The sequence below is a fragment of the Pollachius pollachius genome (assembly GCF_949987615.1).
Source record: "Pollachius pollachius genome assembly, chromosome: 8".
Classification (NCBI taxonomy): Eukaryota; Metazoa; Chordata; class Actinopteri; order Gadiformes; family Gadidae; genus Pollachius; species Pollachius pollachius.
The window spans coordinates 12,062,724-12,082,557 of NC_136941.1; the positions used below are offsets into that span (position 1 = coordinate 12,062,724).

Genomic DNA, 19,834 nt, shown 5'->3' on the forward strand with positions numbered 1-19,834 from the left:
ACACACACACACACACACACACACAAACACATGCACAAACACAAACAAACATTGAACACACATATGCACACACACACCTTCACACCTACATACATATACACAGAGAGGATTAAATGGGATAAGCAAGGTTTGATATTGTAGCCTTGCGTCTTGATTCTGTTAGTGTAGAACCAAGGGAGTGCTGTCAAACACAGCTATTTCTGTCGGGAACACAACCACTTGCACTCCCAAGAAGTCATCACCTGTGTATACTCTTCCAAAGCCCATTTACATCCCATAATGTTTCCCTGTGAACCCCTTTAGAGCCTCAGCAACACATTCAAATGAAGGAATTCCATCTTCCATAAGGAAAAGAAAGGATGACAGGGACAGACAATTCCTGCTCTCTCTCCAACCACCCCCTGTCTGTCTCTCTCTCTCTCTCTCTCTCTCTCTCTCTCTCTCTCTCTCTCTCTCTCTCTCTCTCTCTCTCTCTCTCTCTCCCTCTTTCTCTCTGTCTTTCTTTTTCTTGCTCTCTTGTCCCTTTTCCCTTTCACTGGTTGAGCAAAAGGGTGGGATGTCTGTCTGCGCCAGGGGCTCTGACAGCGATACGGCTTGGGTCAGAGGAAGGGAGAGAATGAATGAGAGAGAGTTAGAGAGAGAGAGAGAGAGAGAGAGAGAGAGAGAGAGAGAGAGAGAGAGAGAGAGAGAGAGAGAGAGGAGAGAGAGAGAGAGAGAGAGAGAGAGAGAGAGAGAGAGGGGGCGAGAGAGAGAACGAGAGCGAGAGAGAGGGGGGGGGGAGAGAGAGAGAGAGAGAGAGAGGGGGCGAGAGAGAGAGAGAGAGAGAGAGAGTTAAAGGGAGAGAGATAAAGTGCGTGTCTAAGTAAAGAACAGGATGGGTAGAGAGAGATAGAGAAAGACAGAGCGAGAGAGAGCGAGATGTCAGAAAGTAAGTGTGTTGATACTACAAGCGCCCAGAGGCCCATCTTGAATGCAGGGCGGGGCCGTTCTCTGTACTGGGGGGGGAGAGGTATCACACATAGTTGCATGGTACAAATCGTTTAAAAAAACATGTTCTCTTCATTGGCCATTGACGCATCATTAATAGAGGACTTCCACATGGAGGCAGACCATCAAATGGTTATTCTTGTCAGTTCAAATTATTTTGTGGATTCTAGTCTCTTTTGGAAATTGGACCCACTCATCTGCCTGAATGTGATGACCTTTGTTTATAAACTGTTAATTCATTTGTAAATAAACTCTGCCGGTCTTCAGTTGATTAGTTAGTCTGATGTTAGCTGTACTGACAGCGATATTTTGTTGTTTCTCTTTCTTCTGACAAATGTAGTCGCTTTGGATAAAAGCCTCTGCTAAATGCCCAAAATGTAAATGGGTTAGAGCAGATTTCGATACAACTATTGATAGTTGAATTATTGAAGGTGACTGAGGTAGTCATCCGTGTTGCTCATTGGGTCACTGAGTACATCCATACATTTACAGTAGATGGGTCATCCTCTCCAGAGCTCGGGGACCGCTACACCCCCTCCCTCCCCCCATCACCCCGCCCACACCGGTCCCCTGGTAACAGATAGAGGACGGGCGGTAAGTTGAATGAGCATCCTAATGGGGAGTTGGGAGGTGTAGCCTTGGCTCCACACATGAGTTGTGAGGACCTTGCGTCATGGGACATAACATAAACGAGGTAGGCACTAGGACCTGGAGGGTGTACACACGGTAAGGTTGGGAGCAGCTATGGGACTCTCTGTCTCTCTTTCTCTCTCTCTCTCTCTCTCTCTCTCTCTCTCTCTCTTCCTTCTCCCTGTCTCTCTCTCTCTCTTAACTTTTAGAACAATCCATTTCAATCCAGTGTGGGAGGGAGACAGACAAAAGTGGATGGCCCTAGACCAGGATTCACAGCTTTAAAAGCAGGAGCGAGATTTGGACTTTAGGATAAATCCTGCCACTGGGAAGAGTTGCGTGAGGGTGGAATATATCACACTTTCATTGGAAGTTTCACTTCTGAGAGTTGACAGAGGCAACACTAACAGGGTGGTAAGTATTGCATGTATGCCTGTTTGCATCTACTGTATGTATGTGGGTGTGTGGGAGTGCTTGTGTGCGTGTGTTTGTGTCTGCACATGTGTATGGCGTGTGTGCGCGCGCGCGTGTGTGTGTGTGTGTGTGTGTGTGTACTGGATGTGTGCTTTAATGAGGCATTTGTGGTTTCTGAGGTGAGCTCTTGAATCTCAGATTGAGAACGGTCTATTCATGGCAACCTCATACCTGTCATTAAGTGAAAGTGGAAACTGTCGCAAATTTAAAAGGCAACCAGAGAGAGTAGCAGTTGAGAAGGTGGAAATTCCTGTTGACATCAGCACAGAGCACAGCACTGCAAGAATTCTCACTTCAAGGATGAGTTTACATAGGCTTGATGCTGTATTGTTCCTGTACAGAGACGATTGTCATTCCAGGGTTTAAGTGGTTAGTTAGATGAGGTTAGATTATAGTGGCAAGGAGCAAAGGAAGACAGGCCGAGAGAGAAAGAGACAGAGAGACAGAGAGAGAGCGATAGAGAGAGAGAGAGAGAGAGAGAGAGAGAGAGAGAGAGAGAGAGAGGAGGGGGGACATAGAGACAGAGAGAGAGAAACAATCAAAGAGTTATATATCCATGTGTTCTTCATTTCACTGGGAACATCTTCAATGTCTTTCTTTCTCTCTTTATATTTTCTTTCTTTCTGCCTTTCTTTCTGTCAGCCTCACTATTCCTCAATTACCTCTATTCTGTACCTCTCTCTGGCTTTCTCTCTCTGTCTCTCGTTCTCTCTCTCTCTCCCCTCTCTCTGTCTTTCTCTCTCTGTCTCTCGTTCTCTCTCTCCCTCTCATCCTCTCTCTCTCTCCCTCTCTCTGTCTTTCTCTCTCTGTCTCTTGCTCTCTCTCAGAGAATTCAAAACTCATGTTACACATGCCTCAGTGACCCTCCTGTAACTTTGTTGATCGCAGTTGCAACCGCAAAATATGTTGCTGAGTTTACGTGTGCACATGCGCACATGCACGCGCGTGTGTGCGTGTGCGTGTCTTTGCGCTAAAGACAGACCTCATGCCTGCCACTCCTACCAGGGAATTCCTTGGAGGCTTTTGACAGGAGGGGAATGTCACAACATCATAGCAAGAAAAACACATTTCAAACAAGTTGCCGGTTAACAACTCGCACACAATCAAGATGTGTGTGCTGCAACCACATCAACTCCATAATGAAGGCTGTGAACTGTCGAAGCGCATCCGGATCAGAAAATGTTTGTCTCGTTAATGAATGGAACAAAACGCAAATGGTAAAATAGTTATTACCAATGCTAGATGCTAAATCCTCTATCTCTTCTGGACCACTCTCCCCCGCCTCCTCCTCTTCCTCCTCCTCCTCCTCCTCTCAGGCCTTTTCTTTTATTTCTCTTCCAACGACACACGGACACATCTGTAGTGTGTCTGTTGTGCACATCTGTGTCAAATAAACAAATCAGAACTTACCAAAACTTTGACCAATGGCCCAGTGCTAAAGTTGTCCCGGGAGACGACATGCTTTGGGGGGCTACGGGGTGGGGATGGGGGGTGGGGGTGGTGGGTATTGAGAGAGAGATGGGAGGGAGAGATTTCTCTGAAATAGTTTACGAGCATTAAATGGGCCGCCAGCATGTCCTGTGGACAGAGTGTTTCATCACCTCAGGGTCGGTCTCCTCACTGGAGACGAGGTGAGGAGAGGATGAGCGTACACCAATCCTACTGTAGAACACACCACGATACATACACTGAGTATAACACCCTATACACACTGTAGAACACACCACGATACACACACTGAGTATAACACCCTATACACACTGTAGAACACACAACGATACACACACTGAGTATTACACCCTATACACACTGTAGAACACACCACGATACACACACTGAGTATAACACCCTATACACACTGTAGAACACACCACGATACACACACTGAGTATAACACCCTATACACACTGTAGAACACACCACGATACACACACTGAGTATAACACCCTATACACACTGTAGAACACACCACGATACACACACTGAGTATAACACCCTATACACACTGTAGAACACACCACGATACACACACTGAGTATAACACCCTATACACACTGTAGAACACACCACGATACACACACTGAGTATAACAACCTATACACACTGTAGAACACACCACGATAAACACACTGAGTATAACACCCTATACACACTGTAGAACACACCACGATACACACACTGAGTATAACACCCTATACACACTGTAGAACACACCACGATACACACACTGAGTATAACACCCTATACACACTGTAGAACACACAACGATACACACACTGACTGTGCACACTTTAGAACTCAGAACAGACTGACCATACACACTGTAAGACCCACATATGGAGTATAGGTATTGTAGAACCTGCACAGACACACATTGACTGTGTCTGTCGGTCCCTGTCAAGTTGGCAAAACAGTTTTGCTAAACATCTTACTTGAAGGTGCCACAACACAAACAAGGCCAGGCTAATTTAGTGCACGTGAGGCATTTTAACATATACAATGGTGTGTGTTCGCATGTTTGCGTGTGTGCGTGTGTGTGTGTGTGTGTGTGTGTGTGTGTGTGTGTGTGTGTGTGTACCAGATGGACAGTGCTGTTTTCCCGGCAGACAAAGATGTCTGTGATTATTCATGACCCCTCTCGGGTTTCTCTTTGAAGCTGAATTACAGCTTTCCCTACGTTAGCCGCAGTGCAGCTTTGTGCACGTATGTGCGCACGCATGTGTACAGGTAGGTGTGTGCGTGTGTGTGTCTGTGTGTGTGTTTGTTTGTGCATGAGTGTGTGTGCTTGTGTACGTGTGTGTGTGTGTGTGTGTGTGTGTGTGTGTGTGTGTGTGTGTGTATGTGCGCGTGTGTGTGTGTGTGTGTGTGTGTGTTGGTGAGAAAGAGAGACAGACAGAGATAGAGAGAGAGAGGGTTCATGACATGTATGCATGCATAGTTGCATGAATATGTTAGGTGATCCCTGTGGAAAGGTAACAACATACCTGTGTTTTACATATGTATTTTATATCAACTTTTACCGGAGCTTTACAGTCGGGACTCCTTTTCTTGTGTGTTGCCAGTATTTGGATACAGCAGCCAAAGGGCACAATAATAAGTGGACACCAACACAATAACAAACGGTGTCTAGACTCCACTTTGTTGCGTCAGACACCTGGACAGCAATGTAGCAATGTTGTCCAGGTGTTCCAAGCCATTAATGTATGGCCTGTAGGTAAGCCTTTATGGCCAAATTCCAACTGGCTCACACAGAATGTACTATAACAATAATCAGGCTTCATGAGTATATATTGCATATCACACAACATCTACCACTGTAAACATTATGTCTACAAATGTTGTTAATGTATACATATTTAGTTGAAAGCTTTCCTTTCTTGGCATGTATCCAGGAACTAAAAGAGCTAGTGTTCTTTGGTCAGGAGCTCTGAGGGCTTTGGAGATCAGTTGGCCGGGTCAGGGGGTGGGTGAGGAGATCTGTGGTAAACCCAAGACGCTGCAGGGTTCAGTCTGGAGCCGCCTGGAGAGGGACGGGAAGGTCAAAGGGCAGGCCCAGAGTTGGATTTTGTGAGGGAAGATCAGAGTTCAACCACAGGCTACATCTCAGTGGGACAGCGGACAGGGGAGGAGACAGGAGAACGGTAAAAGATGGGGGACACATTTAGGGAGGAAGGGAGAGGGAAAGAGAGGAGAGAGGAGGAGAGGAGAAGTGGTTGACAGGAGGGGAGTGCAGGACAGGAAAGGACAGGCATAGGAAAGCAAAGCACGGGTAAGAAGGAGAGGAGAGAGAGGGAAGAAAAGTCATATGTTAATGTCACTCCAAGCGTAGTTTCTGCATTAACTCTTGTGAAAGCTTCATGTCCAAACAACTCCTTCCCCGACGTTTCAGGAGAAATATGCTCGGTTCCATCAAAGCTAACGTTGTTTGAGTTTGGTCATTTAGCAGAGGTTGGACTCCATTGTTTGGAGATGTGTAGAAACTCACTGTATCTTCATCATCCCCATATGTAGCCCACTTTGTAGGGCCTTCAAAACAAAACAAAACATAAACGCCGTCATCGTGCCAATTGGGTCTGACCATACCGATGTTCACATAATGACCCCCGCAATTATGGGAGCACAGAAACTGCCCCAGTGTGCGAAGCTTTCATGAGATTACAGAAGCCTAGGTTACAGTATATTCCCGCTGATTTAGGATTCACAGCGCTGCAACTCTCACAAGCCTTCTCAATATGGAGTAGGATTGCCAAAAAACAAAAGTCCCCTGATGCATTCTGATTATTCACCTCAAATGGGTTCCATGTTCAGACAAAACAACATGCAGGAGCGAAGTGAAAGTCAGACGGTCCAACGGTCTGCTGAGGATCAATGTCCGGCAGATGCCAGCCCTCCTCACAGGAAATTGTTAGTCTGCATCCCCTGTATGTTGTGTCAGTATCTATGTCTGCATGCATGTCAGCCCGGCCTTAATAATATGCCACAGAATGACAGCTCAATGTGCTGACATGCCGGCCCATTGCGTGCTAAATGCTTCCATGACTTTCAGCTATGGCCAGATGTTGTGAAGACACAATGTCTGATTAACTACTGTACAAAAGGACTGCTTTTGAACTGTTTAAATAACCCTGCTGCCGCTGTGTTTGTGTGTGTGCAATCGTAGGAGATGTTATGATATGATCACACTCAGTCCTTTCTAAACCTTTCTTACATGAGTAGTTGATTGCAGCATGTCCAGACATGAAACCACTCTGTCTCTCTCTTCACCCTTACTTATATTGATTTATTCTAGCTGATAAATTGACAGGCGAGAGTCCTGCATATAATTTGGCAGCAGAAAATACACGGTAGAAAGACGAATGAATTAAATAACTTTATTAAAGTATATGAATGTACTTCAATGAAAAAAAAAAAAATGATTTGAATATAATGAAGTAACCGAAGAGAGAGGCGACACGCGTGTTTCTGTAGACTGTCTGCTTGTTTGTGTTGGAAACGCACACACACCTTAGCCCCGAGGACATACGTGACGCGTCCGATTATGCACTTATTCAAATTGCTCCAATTTTTTAGCATGCATGGAGAGTTCTTTTTGTTGGTTTCTGCGCCTGGCTATGATGGATGAATACGGGCTGGGTGTGTTTCGCTCACCAAGTATTTGTCCTACGATTGTCAGAGGCAGACGGAAATACCGACGTATCGCTTCAGACCGAGAGCCATTTCACAGGCCTGCGCCGGCCTCATCCCCCCCCACCCCCCCCCCTTCCCTTCATACATTCAAACAATCTCTTTAATCCGTCAACTCCTTGTGTTTAGGTTAGCTGCCGGGGGATGAATGGTTTTCTATAGGCACTATGGATTGTGTGCGATCACGTCTAGGAAGCCATTTCTCTCTGCTGGATGCTTTGTTCAGGTTGTGCGCTGACTCTTGTGGTAAATAGATATTCATCTGCTTACTTTGACTCACACAAACATGGACACACAAACCCTCACAGGAACACATGCACACATACACTCACACACATACAGGGACACAGAGAGAGAGAGAGAGAGAAGTGAACACAATGGTTATTTTTTATATGTTAACACGTAGAAACACATGGAAACACACAAACACACAACAAGAGAGGGAGGAACCACACTATTTCTCTCACCATATCTCTCCACTGGCACAGTCAATATGGCGTCCCGTTAACAGACAGAGAATGGCCCTGGGAGGTCCCACGCAGACAGGTGGCTGACATCAGCTACAGAGAGAGAGACAGAGAGACAGAGAGGGAGAGAGAGAGATGATAGAAATGAGAAAGAGACCACACAGTAGAGTATGACAAGCCCAGCTGACGTCCTCTGTAAGAGCAAAGAGAGCAATAACCAAACAAAACATTGGAATAGAAAAGAATAACATTGATCATCTTACGCCTCCTCCCTGGGTTTGTAGCGGCAGAACATTTAGCTAAATGATTATGTATAGTAAGAGTTTGGACAGGCTTATTATTTGGCAATGCCTAAGTGAAGTAATTCAAGCTAAGAGTCACCAGCCAAAGAAAAATTGATTTTCAAAAGTATGTAACAGAAAAACTCCTACCCCTCCCTTCAGGCCTCTCTCCAAAGCCACTCCCCCAAAACCCTTCACTACGTATCTCGCTAGCTCCAGCAATAGGTCGGCCTAGCCTTTTGGAGGCCTCCGGTCGTACTCCTTGAGAGCCAGGGCAGAGAGCGATCAGGTAGCCGGGTAGGGAGGGAGACAGACGTGTAAGACATCCAGTCAATTTCGATGCTTGAAATCATTGGCTGTGCTTATTACAGGCCACAGGCCACAGTTTTTGTCTTTTTGTCAGAATAGAGATCCATTATTTGCTGCTGTTGGGATGTGAGGATAATTTCAACAAATAAGGCAAAAAAAGCTTATAAAATGTTCCTTGCTTTTGGTATATAAATAACCGTCCTTTAAATGCAAGTTTATTTATTTATTATACAAAAACTATTTAGTAAAATAACTCATGTGCCATGGCCTCCGAGTGTCCCTGGAGTAATCGATGGGAAACCCCATACTAGGCGAATTTGAATAATGCATGACGCATGCGGCATGACCTATACGTGTCTCTCTACCTCTGAGCCCCAGCCCACACCCACGCTCATGGTATTTGAGGAAAGTCCATTACTGTCAAACGACAGACAGGGCGCAGTTGAAAAATATCGGCATCCTGAATGATTGAGTGAGCGCATATTTTCGTATTTTGTCTAGTCACACACTTTAACCTTAGCCTTGACCTCACATGCACCCAGGTGAGTCATACCTACGCCAACGCCAACGCGAACTTGGTGAACAGCAGGTAGCTGGCATGACGCACAATCTATAGGCTGTAGTTACGCTCTGAACAAAGAGTTAAAACCCACGCACACAAGGAATTGATTGATTGACGTTTAAAGGGGGAGTGAGGTATATTAAGTCAATGGTGATGGGCTTTCAAACGGTGTGTCTGATTGGAAATGGGTTTCACCAAATGTGTTTAGACAACCACACACACACACACTCAAACACACACACTCACACAAACACACAGACAGTACTTAATTATTAATTATTGTAACTAAGTTCACAGATAGTTCCTATATCCACATAATCCAGTACTGTCATTATAAAGACAGTACTGGATTTATAACGGCTCCCCACAAACACACACACTCCGACAGACAACACGAGTGATACACGCCCCTGTCCATTACCTCTTCCTTCTTGATCCCGCCCCTCCTGTGGCCCTCTTCATTCTTTCTTCCAAGATCGCTTCATCCTTACATCCTTACATCCTTTGAACTCTTTTTCCCATAGGCCTCTCAGTGCCCATCTCTCTTTTTTCTGTCTGATCCTTCCTCCTCTCTTCCATCCCTCCAGCCAGCCAGCCACCAGCCAGACAGACAGACAGCCAGAGACCAGCCAGCCAGCCAGCCTTGTTTTCCCTTCCCTTCGGTTCTCCCCATCCCTGCTAGTCTCCAACGGCCTTCTCCTCAGTCAGCCTGTCCTCGCCTGCTTCCGCAGCCAAACAGTGCATACTTGTATCCCCCCCCTCCCACCTCAACTCCATCCCGGTGGGACAGAGCCCCCCTGCCCTCTTCCCCCACCCCTTCCCCACCACAACTCCTCTGAGGGAGCTTCTCATCACGCAGGGGGGAGAGTTATTTCCACGGGAACGCCAAGAACACAAACCCTGCGCCATGAGAAGATTGTCTAATGTCAAGGTCATAAAAAAAATAGAAAAAAACAAGGAAGGACGGCCTTGGAAAATATTCCTCTTTGTGTTCATCTTTGTGTGCTGCCTTCACGGGCCCCGCCGCCACCCACGTCCCGCCCAGGGTGAACCAGGGTGGGGCAACCAGGAACGAAAGGGGGACAGAAGGGGCCTGGTTCAATTAGGTGTTACGCCAGGGAGGTGGTGGAGGAGGAGGCGGTGGTGGAGGAGGAGGAGGATGAGACATAAAGAGCCAGTTGAGGTTTCGGTGATTGACCCCTGAAAACTGGGGTGATGGACTTCTGGAACAACGGGGCCCTTATCAGGTCAGCTGTCAGGGTTAACACCGTGGAGGATTCGCCCATTAAGTGCGGTTAGGAAGTGTAGGAGGAACATGACAGTGTCGATTTCTTTGAGTTATCTTGCATGGATTTTTATTTTCCTATTTGTCAAGTTTACAGTCGTCATTTGACTTAAAGCTGTGGTTTATGATGTGCCTTGTGGGAAAATACATAGTTTTATATTTTTAATTGTTAGGATAAACGGTTATTAGAAGTTATGTTCTTAGAAAATAACAAAAGATCAAAAATTGAGGGAGCCACAATTTGTTGCATTTAACCAGTTACAAATGAGCGTCTTTCCTTAGAAGGAAAAAGTAGCAAGACGGGGAAGGATACAATTTAGAAAACTCACAATTCTTAACAGTAAACAAAGGGCTCCATTGTTTCAGGTTTGCAACTTTCTTCCAAATGCAATTAGGTTTGAATCCCTTCTCCCTGTCCTCATGCTGTTTACTTTGGATGCCGTTGACAATTTCCAGAAGGATTCAATAGTTCTGCGATGATCAATACTTACTCATAATTACAGTAAGACATTGGATGACAATGGGAATTGTGCTGAGGTTTCATGTGGCCATGGCTCTGCTGAGTGTCACGACAAAGTCAAAGTGACTGGTACGATCGTCTGGCCAAGATGCAGTTTCCCTACGGCTGCATTCACGCATAGCTCTGAGTGCTTCAGACGGCTGAGATTATTAAAAAAACTGGTCTTCATCTTCATATTTGTAGGATTTTATAAATAAGATTGACAAAGATATATTAGGAAAATCTAACAAACGTCCCTAAAATAATCTCATCGTTTGGTCTCAGAACAAGATGTGGGATTGGGGGGAGGCGGCTTCACTACACGGCAAATGAGAATACGATTTAAAATAGTGGACCGCTTTTTGGCTTCTTCTACAACTTTCCAACGTGCGTCAGCCAAGCAATTGTTCAGACACTTTGATGTGCGCACACACAAGACATGGACGTCTGCTCTCCTGGAAGTAGAACCCCGACGGTGTGCAGAGTGGAGACATGTGGGGAGCCCGAATCACTCGTTTTATGCTTTCTTTATTATTATTCCGGAGTTCAATTCCTTCCTCTGGGAATGCTAATTGAAATGCTATTGCCAGTGATTTTCGGGGCCAAAATGGCAGGCTTTAAGGGAGTTAAGTAGCCATCTTCTGAAGCTTTTGCAGATGTACTTTTTTGGTTTAGTTTTTTCAGGCTGTTGTTTCTTGTTTGTAGTTTGCTGCCTAATCAAGAGACAAAGCCCAGTGAGAGAGCTGTCCAGGTTTATGTTAAGGCAAATGAAATGTAAAAATTCCTGTAAGACAATCTCGTGCTGTACTAGATTCAATTTCACGCTGGTTGTGCAACTCTACAATGTCAAACACAAGAGATGTTAGCTCAATCAGACTCAAGAGAGCAGTGTTCTGCACCTGCATGTCAGTGCAAATATGCACACATACATACACACACACATACACACTCTCTTCCACACACACACACACACTCTCTCTTTCTTTCCCTCAAACACAAACACACACACACACACACACACACACACACACACTCTCAGACACACACACACACCCTTTCTCTCTCTCTCTCTCTCTCTCTCTCTCTCTCCCAAAAAACACACGCAAACAGACACACACAGAGTCAACTTCAGTAATGAAAGGCCTGAGGATGGTGTGCTGCAGAGAACAACTGGAAACAGTAACAACAAATGACATGTTATTAATAATCCTTGACGACCTGCTACTGTCTCCACGCCAGAGTCCCATCCCATTATTTCCTCACCTGGGCTCCCTGCTCCGATGGTGCTCTCAAGATGGCCCGGCAGGAGTTTATTAAACATATGTATATATTTATTTATATATTTTTGAGAGTGACAGGGAGAGATAGAGATAGAGAGAGAGAGAGAGAGAGAGAGAGAGAGAATTCATGAACATAGTTATCGCCACACTTATATAATTAGCATTATATAGTTACATTATATACAATTGGGAAAGCATTTGATTTGTATTACTGCATCCAGTGCACCGATACAATGCAATACTGATCAGTGAAATGTGTTGGTGTATGTGGTTTATGCCTGGCTGAACAATTACGGGTTCAATCTTTCACCACTACCATTTGCACCCTTAGTCATGCAAAGCCTTGCCAGTTCACTTAAAATACTTTGTCAACCCAAAATAGTTCAAAGCTGACACAGTCTTGTGTCTAAGTGCAACCCCTGTCGAACCGGGATCAATTTGTTTCCAGAATCTTTTCTTATATTATTATAAGGAGAGCTCTATTTCTGTAGAATCAGAACTCTGTGTCTGTCTGCCCCATCTCCTCTCAGCTCTTCTTGAAGTCCAGCTGGGGCCCGGGGTAGCAGAGGCCTGCTGGTGAAAGGCCCCCTGATCCACAGTAGGCAACGAGGCCCCTAGCAAACGGCCCTCCTTCAGACATAGAGGAGCAGAGGACAGGACAGGGCAGAGTCTGCTCTGCTGACTTCACCTGTTTACACATGCAATCACGCACCTCCCAAACTCAAACACATCACAAATATATCACATAATGATAATATGGGCTTTTTTTCTATATGCAAGAAAACGGTTCATTCCATACCGATGTCAGGAAGAAACAGAAATGTTCAGGACTTTCGTGGAATGTTAAACATTTTTATGTTAACATTTCTGCATGATGATTAAGGACCAGAAGTGGCGGTTGCAGCTATATTCTTGTCTTAGTTATCCATAACTGGGTTCAAAGAGCACTGTACTCAGCCAGGTATGAAATATGTCTACGAGAGATGATGCGTCTGTTTACTAACACAGCACTCACAGCGTTATTTGTGCCTGGAAAAAACTGGCGTGACGCTGCATGTTTATCCCTCATAACTACAGCAAACAAAATCATGATTTTGCTAGCATGGAAAATACCAGTAAAAAACACTGATCATTTGTATTTTGGATTGCACAGAAAAGTATGTGCAAAATGCTTCACTGATGTGTGCAAAGTAAGTCTGAGATGCATCCACGTGGCTAACTGCCCGCTGTTGTACCAATGATAGCTCTCTACCCTGGGCGCATAACCACCATGTTTGGACTCAGAATAGGAATTTGTGTTTCTTCCAAGTTCGGAGAAAGATGTTGGTGCAATGCCGGAGTGTAGACTTTGGGGATTTGGGTTTGCCAGGAGAGCCGCAGGGCTAATGGTAGGCTTGCGATTTTGTAACAAAGCACTGACAATAATTAATAATTATAAGAGGCTTAAGTGGGTTTTTAACTCAGTCCATGACATAATTTGTCCATGATAAAACACGTGATTAATTGACCTCCCTTTGATGACTTCCTTTGCAGTGCTTTCATATCGATTGCAAACAAAGATGTGGAATTTCAGAGTTTCACTAAGTGTTTTGATTAGTAAATCAAATGATGAATAGATAAGTGACAGCTGTGTCACGTTAGTGAAACATAATGATGACATCATATAGAACGCCTGTGTGTGTGTGTGTGTGTGTGTGTGTGTGGGTATGTGTGTGTGTGTGTGTGTGTGTGTGTGTGTGTGTGTGTGTGTGTGTGTGTGTTTGTGTGTGTGTGTGTGTGAGTGTTTGATGTGTGTGTTCATCATGAATTTTCACTGTTCATAAATGAACAAAAAGACATGAATGAATAATCCTCTGGAGCTCAGCCAATTGCATACTTCCTCTCTAAATCTGCAGTATCAGCATCACAACACTACGGCAATTATCTTTGGTTATTGAGCCCTTTTTCTTCCTGAATTATGTTCATGCAAAATAGGAAGTCAGTGAGGTGACCGGAACAGCTATGAAGAGCTGTGGAGAGATGCAGCTTCAATTTAATCTCTCTCTCTCTCTCTCTCTCTCTCTCTCTCTCTCTCTCAATCTTTGCCCTCATCTCTTTGCCGTGGACAGTGCCTCTCTCCAACCCTTTCATAAGAACAGGGTTCTGTCATCGCTGGGTGGGAGGTTTGTGTGTGTGTGTATGTGTGTGTTTGTGTGAATGTGTGTGTGTGTCTTTGTTAGTGTTTATGTGTGTCTTTGTTAGTGTGTGTGTGTGTGTGTGAGTGTCTGCCATCTTTTACCAAGGCAATTGCAAATATACCTTGGTAGGAAAGCAGGTGGGGTTGTGTCGTGTTTTTAAATCACATGAGTCGGCAGCATGCGTGCGTGCCTATTAACCGGTTAAGTATGTGGATTTAGAAGACTGGATGATGGGGGATTATTGGTTAAGACAACATCAGTCAGATAGTTCCTATGGCTTAAGGCAAAGCATTAAGTCTCTATCTACACTATCGACAATGTTTTGCACCCCATGTTGTCCACCGGGGGCCACAGAACCCAACGGCAAGGGCATGTATTTGTACTTTGTTTGACCTGCTTGTTTGCCTACGGTGGTATCTTGCCAAAAATTATCTTGCCAGAAATTGTGTTTTTTTCACCATAACAAACAAAATCAGATCCTGGAAAGAGAAACAGCGATGGAGTTCCCATGAAGTGCGCTTGGTAAACATTTTCCTGAGCGCCTACTTTGGGGAAACATCATGAGAGGATAGAGAGGATGCATCTTTCATTTTTTTTGGTAATGGATTCTGCAGTACCTTTCTGATGTACGGACAAGCTGTTGTGGACAGACATTTCCCCACTTTTCATCACTCTCTCAATCACACAACATGGTCGCTCTGTTCCGAGCTGCCGAGGTCAGGACTATGTGAGACGAATCAAAAGATGCTTATATGAGTAAGAAAGAGGCCACATATAGACCTTGTACATCCAAACGCATCAAGGGATTTTTTGTTGCAGATTCTACGCCGTTTTGAGAGGACACAAGATAGTTGTAGTACCGTAAAATCCTAGATAAACTTAAAATAAACATTGTTTTGCGCTCCTCACATGAAAAACACTGTGGAAGTTTCAAACACAACAATGCATTCTCATAATCACAAATTAATTTTCAGATGAATGAATAAACAATGACCAGAAAATCCATGACTACCAACACAATTACTAACATTCCACTGCTCCTATGCTTCCAAAATGAAGGCGGTCACGTGTGACATCGCCATTGACCAGCCCTATACAACAGTTGATGTAATTTATATGTCTACTGCTACAGCAAGACGCTCACACAACACACAGAGTGCAATGTCTTATGACCTTGTTTTTGTTGTGAACCAATGTATTTTCTCACGATGAATCTGCGCATGTTTATAAAGGTGTAGTGGTATTTATACAGTAGCGTGAGTGATACAAATGATGCTACCGTGCTCTCCAAACCACCAGCGATGCATTGGTCACAGCGCATCAGTCAATAAACAGACCAGTCAGACGAGTGGAGAAGTTTTTCCAGAGTCTCACTGAGCTTCACTTGCAGAGATGCGTCTCTCCCTGGCGCGTTAAGTGTATGTGTGTGCATGCCATTGTGCGTAGGGGTTCGTGCGTGGGCAAGTCTCTTTTATTACACGCAGTATTGTCTGGGTGTGGAAGGGGAGAGAACGAGGGAGAGGCCGAGAGAGATAGACAAACGGATCGAGAGAGTGCACGAGAGAGATAGAGAAAGAGAGAGAGAGAGAGGCGGGGGGGGGTTGAGAGACACAGAGAGAGACTGTTATGATCCAGCCTGACCCTTGTAGTCCTGCAGCACATTGTTTATGCTGCCTCCACCGGCATTAAACACAAGCCACATATTTTTAACATTAAGATCCTCCCAGCTCACCTCTGGGCCGTGTAAATAGTAGACTGCCCTCAGCCAGGATCAATCCCTCGCTGTTTGGATCAGCTCCATATGTGTCTGTGCGTGTGTATGTGTGTGTGTGTGTGTGTGTGTGTGTGTGTGTGTGTGTGTCTGTGTTTGTGTGTGTGTGTGTGCGTGTGTGATGTCGTGTGTTGTTAGTGAGTGTGTGTGTGTGTGTGTGTGTGTGTGTGTGTGTGTGCGCATGTGTGTGTGTGCAAGGAGACCACAGTGTGAGAGAGGGAGAGAGACAGAGAGAGAGAGACAGAGAGAGAGAAAGCGAGAGAGAGAGAAAGAGAGAGAGAGAGAGAGAGAGAGAGAGAGAGAGAGAGAGAGAGAGAGAGACAGAGAGAGAGAAAGCGAAAGAGAGAGAGAGAGAGAGAGAGAGAGAGAGAGAGCTTGACAGAGTGACTTCGGTGAGTCTATCTTCGTCTGTAGCTGTGGGTCTTTGAGTAACTTTAAATACTTTAAAGGTTAAAATCCAGGATCTAAACATGGTTGTGTTGACCTTATTCGTAGGCCTGTTTGATGATGTATTTGCATTCCTTTTGGGCTCGTTTATTGTGACAACACCCATAACAATAACTGAGCATCTTTCCAATTGATCTGGAATAACCACAGCTCTTCATTACCTAATTGTAGTTGATGCTTTGCCAACACAATGAGGACAGACACGTGTGAATCAAGCAGGGACAGGAATAGCAACAACCTTGGCTTGTGAGAAAGAATGTGAACAATGATTGTGGATGCTTATCTCCTTTTCATACAGCTGTATAACGCTCTGTATGGACGAGCCGACGGGCTCGTGTATTATATTGCTGCTGAGATTTTAGAGAAAAACCAATGTATATAACAGTGCCCTCTTCTGTTCAATGTAGGTATCACATATGTCACATGTTTAAAAAATGAGGAGTGAGTTGGCTTGGCGTGTGATGCTGCTCGACAATGTATGCTTATGCATTATCCGTGGATACATTAATTAATAATTTCATCCAATTTATCAGTAAAAAAAATAGATCATTAATTTTCAGGTGGAGAATGTTTTATTTTTTCGACTCTACGAGTTCATTCCTATCTCTGCTTTTACCCCCATTTACATTTTTGTGTGTGTGTGCGTCTTTGAATAAGTGCATGTGGTGTATGTACGTGTGTGTGTATGTATGTGTGTGTGTGTGTGTGTGTGTGTGTGTGTGTGTGTATGTGTGTGTGAGTGTGTACCTGTGTGTGTCTGTGTGTGCCTGTGTGAGCGTGACACAGACATTTATCAGAATGTACTGATGCATGCTTGTGTGTCTATACTTTCAATTTAAACATTGACATTAAAATTTAATGAGGTGTGAAATATCTCAAATTCCAATGTGTGGCATATCTAAACACGCAGGGTTAAACAGCATGAGTGTGTGTGAATTTGACGACTGATCGGACCAGGTAACAGTACTCCATGATCGTTGAAAAGAGGTTGGCAGGGGAGATAAATTACACCTATGGAATGTGCTCAGCCATCTTATCTTCACTCAGATACATCTTATCTATTCTGTTTGAGCTAAGACATGTGTGCTCTGCTTATGACAACACTGCTGTTTATGTTTGCAATCTGGAGGTCCTAACCTGTTGATGCACCTATCTGTCTTGTCTTTATATTATGGCTGTTATGGTTCTTGAGATATTGTTCAGTCTTTGAAATTATAAATAAAGAGATCCCTTTTTATACAATCCACTCAACTACTATGTTCTGTGCTGCTCACACCTCATCGACATATCAAAGCTCTCCGCTTTAAAGGGACCAGGCAGTGGTGCCTGTCCATAGCTCTTACAACCACTTCTAATTTGAAACGATCTAGTCTACAGTGAGTATTAGTAACAGGGCAGAGCAACCAATATTCCTGTTAGCCTAGGTCCATCTTCTGCATGCGGTTCATTGCACAGACAGCGGAAGCCCAGGTTGGGAGGTCAACAGTGAAACTGAACCAGGGTCCTCGTAACCAAAGCCCGGGCTCACAGCCCTGCTGACCATCTGTAAGCATTACAGTGTGTGTGTCTGTAATTGATAACATTGCTCTTTTTTCTTTCTTTCTTTCTTTTTGCATGTGTTCGTGTGTGTGCGTTGTGTGTGTGTGTGTGTGTGTGTGTGTGTGTGTGTGTGCTGGCATGTGTGTGCGTGCGTTTGTCTGCGTGTGTGTGTGTGTGTATGTATGTGTGTGTGTGTGTGTGTGTCCAGGGCCGTGGTTGAGGGAGTCCAGATGGCAGGAGTGAAGGGCCCAGCCTGCACTGGAGCCTGGCTCTAGAGCCCACAGGGGCTCACACTTCAACTGGACACATTCCACAGGTGCATATAAAACACCCCCTTTAAAAGCACAACTCTGACATAGCTCCCATAGCAGGTACAGAATTGCTACCTGGAGCCTCCGGAAGGGACGGGTACACACACTTTATGTTAAAGGGAGTTGATGACGTGTTGAAGTGTGCTACACATGAAAGAAGGGGTGGGAAGATACAGACACAGGAAGATACTGAGCGAGAGAGAAAGAGTAAAAGAGAGAAGGAGCGAGACAGAGGGAGAGAGATAGGGGGAGAGAGAGAAAGACAGTGAGAGAGAGTAAGAGGGAAGAAAGAGAAAAAAATGAAGTGAAAAAATAAAGGTATCTGCTAGAACAGGGTGGTGTTTCAGCAGGAAAAGGTTGTATAATCAAGGCGCTGTGATGCAGACTTTTGTCACATGTGTCATCAGATGATGTTATGTTAACCAACGATGACCTCATCGTCTCTCCCAGGAAGTTTGCCCATGAGGTCGCCGCCACTGGTCCTGCTCCTCCTGATGGGCGTCCAAGCTGCACTGAACATGGGAGGTGGGCGGGCCCTAAGCACAGAGGCAGCCAACCACGACGTAGGACAGCAGACGGCAGCCGATCACAGAGCAGGGCAGCAGCAGCACACGGCCGCGGGGGACCACCCCCCCGAGCATCACGCTACGTCGCCGCCGGAACGCCGCAGGAACAGCCATCACAGGACCAGGCGGCCCCGCCGGGCCCCCGGCACTCAGACCCCGGGAGCCGTGTCCGTTCCTCAGTCCGGTTCTCCCCTTGACCTCTCCATCCCCGAGGTGGACCCCAAAATCTTCTCCAAGAGGCGCTTCCGCTCCTCGCCCCGGGTGGTCTTCAGCGAGACCCTCCCGTCGCACGACGTGCCGGAGGGGAAGGACTCCGACGTCAGCGGGGGGGGGGGAGGCGGGCGGGGGTCCCGGGTGCGGCGGCAGGCCAGGACGCAGCTGATGCACCGGGGGGAGTACTCGGTGTGCGACAGCGTCAGCAACTGGGTGGGCAACCACACCACTGCCACGGACATCTGGGGCAACGAGGTGACGGTGCTGTCCAACGTCCGCATCGAGAACCAGGTGAAGAAGCAGTTCTTCTACGAGACCACCTGCCTGTCGCCCACGCAGAGGGGGCCCGGGGCCAGCGGCGCCGCCGGTGGAGGAGGAGGGGCTGGAGCCGGTGGTAACAGAGGAGGGGGCAGGGCGGGCGCGAGGAGCCGGAAACAGGGCTCCAGTGCGGCGGACTCTGGGTGCCGCGGGATCGACGTCCGCTACTGGAACTCCTACTGCACCAACACGCACACGTACGTCAGTGCCATGACCACGTTCGAGGAGAAGGCAGCCTGGCGCAACATCCGCATCAACGCGGCGTGCGTGTGCGTGCTCACACGCAAGTCCTGGCAGGGCCGGGCGGGGCGCTGACCCAGGGGATGACCCCCCCACTACTCCTGAACTGAACCCCACTGAACTTTGAACCCTTAAACCCCTTAGACACACACCACAGACGGAATGACATACACTCAGCAAACTCAACCCACACGCACAGAGGTTCTCACTCCTACCACTGGACCCACATGCTTCCTACCCAGCAGCCACTGCAACGTTATCGCCAATACTGTAAACCGATCCCATCCCCCGTCA

The 19,834-nt window shown here is 46.0% G+C and overlaps 1 protein-coding gene across 1 annotated transcript; it reads left to right on the top strand.

Moving 5' to 3' along the window:
• Positions 1 to 1,954: 1,954 nt before the first annotated feature.
• Positions 1,955 to 19,615, top strand: ngfa (nerve growth factor a (beta polypeptide); the record flags this gene model as incomplete). The annotated part of the gene is made up of 3 exons (XM_079741990.1): positions 1,955 to 2,031; positions 18,101 to 18,208; positions 18,654 to 19,615. The coding sequence occupies exon 3, from the start codon at positions 18,665 to 18,667 to the stop codon at positions 19,613 to 19,615; it is 951 nt and encodes a 316-aa protein (XP_079598116.1). The 5' UTR covers positions 1,955 to 2,031; positions 18,101 to 18,208; positions 18,654 to 18,664.
• Between the last annotated feature and the right edge of the window lie 219 nt (positions 19,616 to 19,834).